The sequence below is a fragment of the Drosophila sulfurigaster genome, chromosome 3 (assembly GCF_023558435.1).
Source record: "Drosophila sulfurigaster albostrigata strain 15112-1811.04 chromosome 3, ASM2355843v2, whole genome shotgun sequence".
NCBI classification, from domain to species: Eukaryota; Metazoa; Arthropoda; class Insecta; order Diptera; family Drosophilidae; genus Drosophila; species Drosophila sulfurigaster.
The window spans coordinates 17,841,676-17,850,662 of record NC_084883.1 but is presented as its reverse complement, the minus strand read 5'-3'; the positions used below and the strand labels follow the sequence as shown (position 1 = coordinate 17,850,662).

Genomic DNA, 8,987 nt, shown 5'->3' with positions numbered 1-8,987 from the left:
TTTTACAATTTATTTCTCTAACTGAACTTTTTGCTTTAGAGAAACGCATTTATTTCGAAACCGTTAACTAAACAATAACAATAAATTACGAATAAATAAAATAAGATTAACAAACGAAAAGGAAACAGTTAACAAAAAATCCCCACAATTTCATTGGCATCCTTTGCGCCCCCTTCACACGCCTTCCAGATTCCGATAGCTGGCCGCTGCAAACTGATGACCTCTAGCATACATGGGCACCATGTGCTGCTTATCCCGCTTCACCATCGACTGCACTAGACTGGCTGAGGCAGAGCCTTGCTCGTCAGAATCAGAGAACTCCTCGTAGTCATCGTCCAGGGGCTCGGGGAAGAGCACAGGACCAGAGCCCTCGGCTGGACGTTGTCGCTCCTTGTAGGCCAGCGACCTGCCGCGCAGCTTCTTTGGCTTGCGCTGGAAGTAACTAGAGTAATCGGGACGGCTGTAGCTTTTTGTGATGCCCTTGTACTTGTAATGCTTTAGGCCGGGCGTGGTGTGCACGATCTTTTTCTGGTGTATGTGATTGGAGATGGGCTCCGAACTGCCGCCATGTCGTGGCTTCGAGGGTGAAGGGGAATAGCTTGTGTGTAATCCTTGCTGAGGCACCGACGGCTTGTGCAAATAATTCTGTGGCAAATCCTTGGGCTTGTAGTGCTCATAGTACGGGTGCTGATGGGGTTGACTTGTGCTATAGTGCGGTCGATACTCATTGGGCTCGTTGACAATCACAGCCTTCCAATCACTCTCCTGCACACCGAAATGTGGCTGCAGTTTGGGTGAATAATCATCCTCCAGTTTCTGTGCCGCTGCAATCTCCTTGTAGTAATTATTCCTTGCCTGCTGCAGGCGAGTCCTAATATCCGGATCCATCTCCATGGGCACCTGCTTGATGCGTGCATGTGGCTTGAACTCGATTAAACTTGGTATCTTGGGATGCGAGTGGGTTAGATCCTCGATGGGCTTCTTCAGCGGCTTTATGTCCGAGCTGAGTACAATGTGCTCTTGATCTTTGCTGTAGTGATTGATTTTCGACTGTGATGTATCATCGTTCGGACTACTTTCGCCCTCCGGAGATTCTGTTATCGGATGCGAATTTGCGCCAACAGTTTTGACGATAGCATTGAAACCCTTTTTGGCACTTGCGGTATAGTGCACGGTGCGTATGGATCCATCAGGTTCGAGTATGCTGTAATGACCCTTGACCCCGTCACCGTCACGTGATTCCCATTGCGATTTAACATCGCCAGTGTGCAGATCCTTGACACCATAGCTGAATGCGTATCCAGGATGCTCCTGTTAAGGAAAATTAAGAATGAATTAAATTTAAAATTTTAGAATCATTTGATTTAAATAAGTTTTAAAATAAAACACATTTTTGTTATTTTGAATATTTGTGTATTATTTACAACTATTAAGAGCAGAACTTTTGTAAAATATAAATAAATTCAATTTATAATAAAATAAATGCGCTAACGATTTAAATGCTTTTCAATTTTTATAGAAAATGTTGCCGAAATTTAAATTTAGTTATTTTCAGAATTATTAGTTATTGAATATCATATTTAGTTATTAATAAAAATTTAAGTGCTTTAAGATTGTGATTTATTATTTATAAATACAAATTGAAAGTTTTTGACATAAATATGGTAATTGAATAATCCTCTGATTTATTGCCTTATACTTTGTAAGAGTAAATCCATTTTATGTATTAGTTTTCTACAGTGTTTATTGTGCGTGAATGTTTAAAAATGCGTTGACCACACCTAGTGATAGAACAAAATAGCGAGAGAATATAAGCACACGCACACGACAGTTGCAATGGCTGAATTGCTTTTTAGTTTTTGTGACAAAAATAAAAAAGAATAAATGACGTTAAATAAGCGCCGTTTTGAGTTTTTGAGTTTTGGTTTTGCTTTTGGCTTGCCACAAATTGTGTCAAGGCAAAAGCGCGCGCTGTGCACAGTTTGAAAGCCATTGGAGTCTGGGTTGGGGTTTCGGCTGGGTGTAGTTCATTTGGGCTAGTCCATGTCTGTGTAACGATCTTTTGATCTCTAGCCGACATCAAGTCAATTGCAATTAAATTATTAATTAGCTAGACATTGATTTGGTCTCTTTAGAAAGCGATTTTAAGTGAATAATGCCATTTAAAGGTTTAGAATCTTTGCAACAAGTGTTCAAAAGATTTACATAAAGGCAATTAATTCGAATGTGGTGCGTTGTCATTTGCCAGTGTCTGTAAAATATTTCTTTAGCTATTTTTTAACAACATTTTATTTTATTTTATTTTTGGCACCTCTCGTAAAGCGGAGCATGGGGGCAAATTGCAAAATTATTTCGCATGCTTTTGCGCTGGCTTCAATTAAGCGCAGACGTCCATAAATGGTTACAGTCGTGTCCAGGCGAACAGTCTCTAGTCCCCAGTCTCGACTCTGGCGTCTCGAATCTTGCAGTAGTTTCAGTTGTTGGCTGCCTATCAATTTGCTGTAGCTAGCTGTCGCTGTCCACCGAAAACAAATGATTACATTGCGAGTACGAGTGCGAGTCCGAGTGCGAGTGCGTAACCTGAGCAGCCAAGGCTAGAGCAGAAATCTCCGAGAAATATAGTTTTTAATCAGAGCTACTTTTTTATTTTTGGTGTTGTGCAATTGCATAAGCACACAACACATAACATGTATAGGTATACATAGTTATTGGAGTGCAAAGCGGAGGCGGCAGGCGGACCCAATGCTTGACCATTGGCCACCCAGGAGTCAGTTATGAGCTATGGCCACAGTTGGTGGTCGGCTGATTGCCTTATTGGTGAATTGCCGATGCTGATGTCGGTGCTGAGAGTTGGTGGGTGCGTGTGAACTTTGCCTCATAAATTGTGCACGCACATAGAATTTATGATGCACGGGCCAACTGGGCGTATGCGTCCAGTGACAAATGCATGCAAAATTGCGCATACGCAGCGTTGGCCGTGCGCGTCAAAGTGACAACAGTGCAGCGGACAGATCGTGGGAGAGAGAGTATATATACATATACGATTGTATATATATTAAAATATGCATATTTTTGATAACTGTCAGACAGACGGACAGACAAGCTCTTTGACTCTCGAGCCACGCACCCAGGCGGACAGTTGAGACAGTCGGACAGGTGACAGACAAACAAACAGACAGACAGGGCGACAACTTGTTGCAGCAGCACATGAAAAACATTTTAAAATGTTAAACGCGCCTTGTCATAGCTTTACAGTTACAATGAAAACAATTGTCTCCTTTCGAGGCCTTCCCATTTTTTTTTTTTTGCGAGTAGGTGCAGCACAAACTGCGAACTGCGTGAGTTTGCCATATATGGCGCCAGTCAGCCAGCTCGATCGCTGCGTTGATCGTCGATTTTGTTGCACGCAAAACGCATTTTCGGCTACCTCCCAAAATGCACACACTTATAAAGATAGCTATAGTGTAGCACACAGAAAAAAAAGACAATGGCCCAGACCAGGACAGACCCAACCAGGCCAGTGCAAAGCCAGATCAGTTCATGCCACTTACAAGTTGATTTATGTGGGCGACGATACTCCGAACTCGAATGTTACACACACAACACATAGCACACACAAAAAAATGCCTTGTGGGTGGGGGCGATCATAAAAACGCATGAACAACATTCACTTTGGCTTCGCCAGCTTGGCAATGGCGGAAAATGCGTTTGCTGCACTTAATTATTTGTCGGATTAGCGAAAGATTTTGCCACGCGATTCACAAATATGCGAAGGCTGCCAGCATACGAGTATTCGTGCAATGCGTTTTATGGTTACACTTGACTCGCTTTTATGCAATTTTAATAAATTGCTTTGGGTTCTCAATTTTACGTTTTTATTGCACATTTATATTAATCTATTTTTGTGAGTCATTTACTAAATACTCCCTGTGCTTTGGTTTAGGATTTGCATTTAGTTAGTGAGCTACATATTTCACTACTTTTTTGTAATATATTATATTTGAATGTTATCTAAAACTTCTTTGAATGATTCCTATGTTTGCTAAATCAATATATTCGATTTATACATATTTAAGTTTAAGAATTGTATTGGCGATCTACATATTTGATTATTGGTTACCTTTAAATTTATATTTAATAAATATATTTGTTGATTATAAGTAAGTTTATGAATGACATTTAGTGATCTATTTATGATATGCAAAACTATCTAATGTAAAAATAACATATCAAAATTGTTTTTAATTTTGAGTAAAGATGAATAATATACATCTTGATTAGCACATTAATTGGAGTTAAGAATGATTTGGAACTATATTTATGTTTTTAAATAATTGCAAAAATGAACGAAAAAAGAACGAATTTACATAATTTATTGTAAAAAAGGAAAAGTTCCTAAAAAAAGTCTTAGCTCTAAATGTAGTTCTAATCCACAGCTATAAGAGTAACCTTTACTTATTTTTGACATCGTTTCAGTTTTTATTTTTTTCACATAGTGTATTACTTTTTTTGTAGACACTGAAATTTATATACAACTTTTTTAATTTTTTTATTAAAAATATTATATTTTTATATATATTATTTACCTTTGAATATTACTTATTTTTTACTTGCAATTACTAAAATATTGTATGTGTTATATATTTAGTTTTGTTTACTTGTACTTTCTATTTAATTGTGTGCAAGAAAATCTTTCGAATTATATTAATAGTTAATAAGTTATCTAAAATTTTTAAATGTATTTACAATAACTTGCTTAAATAGTCTCTCACATCCATGTAGAAAATTAAGCCAAGCTTTGAGTTTAATGACTTTTCTTGTCTTAAATTGCATAAGCAGCTTAACAGTATTTTTGTCAGGTAATATTTCAATTTCCGCCCATTGTGCGTGACTCGGCAGTTTGCACTTCGACGGCCTTATAAAGACACCATTAGGTGCTCAAGCATTCTGAGGCGTGAGATGTGGAGTGTGGAGTGTGTGGACTCTGGTGTGTTGAGAGTGTGCTGCGTGTGTAGAGTGTGTGTGGGGTGAGAGTGTAATGGGTACTTACATATTCTGGTGCATATTCCATCATTTCATCATCGTCGGCAACGACGACAGGTGCGGCTGAGACGCGTCCACTAGCGACGGGGCGTGTCCAGAGGCTGGCCGCAAGGAGAGCGGTGAACAACATGTGGCATGATCGTCTGTGGCGGGTTGAAGGCGGCTGTTTTGGTCTCGTTATCTAAGGCATTTAACAGAAATATGAATGTGCGGTTTTTATCAGTGGAGCGCTTAATAAATGCAACGATAAAACAAGTTGACCAACAGCCAACGAACAGTTAATAAATTGGCTACAAAATTATTACGCGAGCATGGGCCAATTAATTGGCCAAAAAGCTAAACAGGCAAGCGACGCGTGTTTAGATGCATTGGCACATTTCTCAGTGCCCAAATTGCCGAATACGAATTGTAGACCAAATGGCTGTCGAATTGCCAGCCAGCCATGCCGGCCATGTCATACAGCGTTGTGACAGTTGTCAAATGGTAATGGTAATACGCATACGCCCCGTTACCGTCTCTTCGGCCCGCTGCCCTGCTTGGAAAATTAAGCCCCGCCAGACGCACATTTGTATGTACGATGTGACAGCAATGGCTGCTGCTTGGAGATTGATGGTTTTGCTTAAGACCAGTAGCTTCGATATGGAAACGGGTCTTGCAGGATGGTCGTAAACTCAACGTGACGCGCCACAACGCGACGCGACGCCACTCGACATACAATTCAATTTCAATTGCTAACTGCCAACTGCCAACTCTTAACTGCCAATTGCTGATCGCTGCTTGCAACTGGCCACTTGCAACCTGCAACTTGTCGTTGATTTTATTTTTGGGCGACCAGCCAATAAATTGCAACATTTTTGGGCATTTTCTTTCATTGCAGCAGCTTCGATTGGCATGTGTCGTTTTCGCCCAGGCAGCATTTGGGTTTCGGTTTTGGGTTTGGGTTACAGTTACAGTTTCTCATGATGAAACCGCAAAAGAAAAACCTGGCTAATTAGCACAGTTGTGCCTGCCCCAAAGCACCAAAACAAATACACCAAAACAAACTCACACACACACACACACACACATACATTCGCTCATTCATTTGAGGAATACTTAGTCGGGCAATAGCGCAAGCAAATCAGCAGCTTTCGAGATTGATTTGTTAAGACACGTCTGGTATTTGACAAGAATGTGGAATCGTGTTGTGAACAAATTTGATTCTGGTTTTCATAATCTGGTTTTACTTCATTCATTCCATTCATTCATCGCCCGTTTTCCTTGTTAATAATATTGTATATTGCCTCAAATGTACAAATTTATCTATGTCTAGTGAATTGTAAACATCTATCTTAATTGCAAATTGTAAAATAACATCAGACTGGAGCACAGTTGACAGTAATAAATTGATTGTTTGCTGCCTGTCGAGTTTTGTCAAATTCATTTGCCCATAAATCCTTGCAGATATATATCAGACACTGTAATTTCGGAATTTCCTTAAGCTGGTCTAATTAAAAATCTCAAATTAATTATTTTAGGTGGTAGTATTTTGGTTTTTTAACACAGTATAAATATGATATGTGCCAATCTGTTTTTATTCTTATACTCGCTATTCATAAGTTAGAGATATTTATTATTCGTGAGAATTTAGTTACGATAGGATAAATTGTAAAAATTATTTAAGAAATACTTTTGTTTCTGGTCTTAGCTCTTTGGCTGACAATCAGGACTATTTTGTCCTTTATAATATATTTCGAATACACTACTATATAGATATAGTAAAAATGGCCTACGGTATATAAAAAAAAAATCTTATTTCTCACATCTAAAATTTCATTAATTATATTTAATTCGCTCTCTATATAGTGTGGTAATTTTTTTTTTTGTAAATATACAAATTTTATTTCATCTTCAGATGCTTAATTTTATTTCAAAATGTAAAACTGGACTGACGTCTAAAAGAAAACTAAGCATCAAAGATCGGTAGCTCATAAAATTTAATTTTAATATGATTTAGTTTTATTTTAAGTATTCGAAGACTGAGATAATAATATGCATAAGTAAATCCTTACTTTCTTTGTTTATTTATTAATTGCGAATACTTTTTTAAATGTTCGAAATTAAGTAACTTAAAAACAAACTCTTGTTCAAAGTTATAATTGTACATGAAGAAAATGTTCGCTTTCTCTTCCTCATCAAAGCTTAATCTTTTATTTAATTGACAAAATTATTCAAGGAGAATGAAGCTCTTCACATTATTGCATTTTTGCACATTAATTATTGATGGTAAAAGCAAAAATAAATTCAATTTTCTCGAAATTCATAAGGAAGTCTCATGTTGAAAGTGAAAAACCGCATTAATTTTCTGAATATTGTTGATTTGCATGCGTTTTTCTTTGATTTCTGCACTACTTTCACTTTGTGGGTGAAAGTTTCGACTTCAAACACTTTCGCTCTCATTTAAGCCGAAAATAAGTTTAGCCAGATTTTTGCAAATATAGTTTTTGCTTTGCACTTACATAAAAACGCATTGCTATGTGCAATGTTATGAATATTTATTAATAACAAATATTGTTGCACTCGGATTGCTGTTCACGTCACACAGATCACAAACTGGCGATTTAAATCGCACGGAAATCGCGTCGAAATCGTTCACTGCTCGTCGTTGTTGTCGTCGTTGTCGGTGCTGCGATGTTTGCTGGTTCAATGTCAAGGACAAAAACGTAATTAAAGCGTTTGCGCGACATTGCCAAAGTATTTATAGCCAACAGAGACCAGCTGCAAAACGAAGACGCGAAGACGACCGGCTCTGCGCATGGTCAAAGCGATTTCCCGGCGACAAGATTTTCCGGCCCGACTGGTTCCACAATTGTTGTTGTTGCTGCCGTTTTGCTGTCGATGTTGCTCTTGGCGCTGTTGCTGTTGTCAGGTGGCAATCAGATGCGACTGCAACGATGAGCCGATGTGGGCAGCAGCAGCCGCAGCAGCATAAGCTTCAGAGCGAACGCTTCCGAAGCTCACTCTAATTGACAATTATACGAAACTCCAACTCAGTCTGTAACTGTGGATCAGCCAAACTTGTTTCGCTATCACCACCAGGCGGCTGCTTGGCTTCCCCACTGCATAGCTAGCCAATTCCCCATCTGGCAGCTCTTCAACTCCAATTTGGCTGTCTCCACTTTTGGTTTCAGCTGCAACGAGTAAAAGTCGTCGTCGCCGATGCGCTTCAATTGCAACCGCTGACTGGACATTATAAAATTGATATCAGGCAGGATTACGTTTGGACTTAACATAAATTCAAAGCGATTGACTTTGCAATTTGCCAGCAAATTATCGTAAATCCCAACCATGGGAAACAGCATTCACCAAATCTATGTTAAGCCCAGCTGCAGAGCGCATTGAAGCGTTTAAGTCGCAAAATTGATTAGGCACATGGAAGTGAAGTTTAAAGCAGTTTTAGTATTTCAGTTTCGTATGCGTTGAATACCAATTAATATTCTTAGCTCATAATGCAGAAGTAAAAGACCGGTCTCCGAATAATATCTGTCGAAATCGAATGCGAAACTTAGAAGTTTAAAGTTTAAAATACTTTTTTAAATTAAAATATCTATCCAAACTAATAAGCTTATCAAGTCTGATTCGTATTTCTGGTGTAGACTTTAAGAAGATTTATTATAAGTCAAATTGTGTTTAATAAAATAAACTAAGACTCTTCATACACTATCAACAAAAAATAATAATCTTCGGCAGCTGCAGGAAATCCGTGATACGACTTTCCTTTTAATCTATTTAACTATGCGATATCTAATATATTTTAATATGCTTGTTACTCATTAACAATTTAAAGCTTAAGAGTTTTTAAGTCGAATTGTGTAGGCTTAAATAAATTTAGAGATTTCCATATCATCATACCAATTACCATCTTTAACAGCAACAGAAAATGTATTCAACTCAAGCGAATAGTT

At 38.2% G+C, this 8,987-nt stretch overlaps 1 protein-coding gene across 1 annotated transcript; it reads right to left on the bottom strand.

Annotated features, from left to right (window-relative positions):
• LOC133844269 (uncharacterized) lies at window positions 1–7,745 on the bottom strand. Its single transcript, XM_062278186.1, has 3 exons — window positions 7,542–7,745; window positions 5,051–5,224; window positions 1–1,311 (listed from the first exon to the last, which is right to left on the bottom strand). The coding sequence occupies exons 1-3, from the start codon at window positions 7,551–7,553 to the stop codon at window positions 175–177; spliced, it is 1,323 nt and encodes a 440-aa protein (XP_062134170.1). The 5' UTR covers window positions 7,554–7,745; the 3' UTR covers window positions 1–174.
• Window positions 7,746–8,987: the final 1,242 nt, after the last annotated feature.

Coding starts and splice junctions, on each gene's coding strand:
- LOC133844269 (XM_062278186.1), bottom strand. Junction 1,312..5,050: donor TGGAATATGCACCAGAATAT/GTAAGTACCCAT, acceptor TTTCCTTAACAG/GAGCATCCTGGATACGCATT.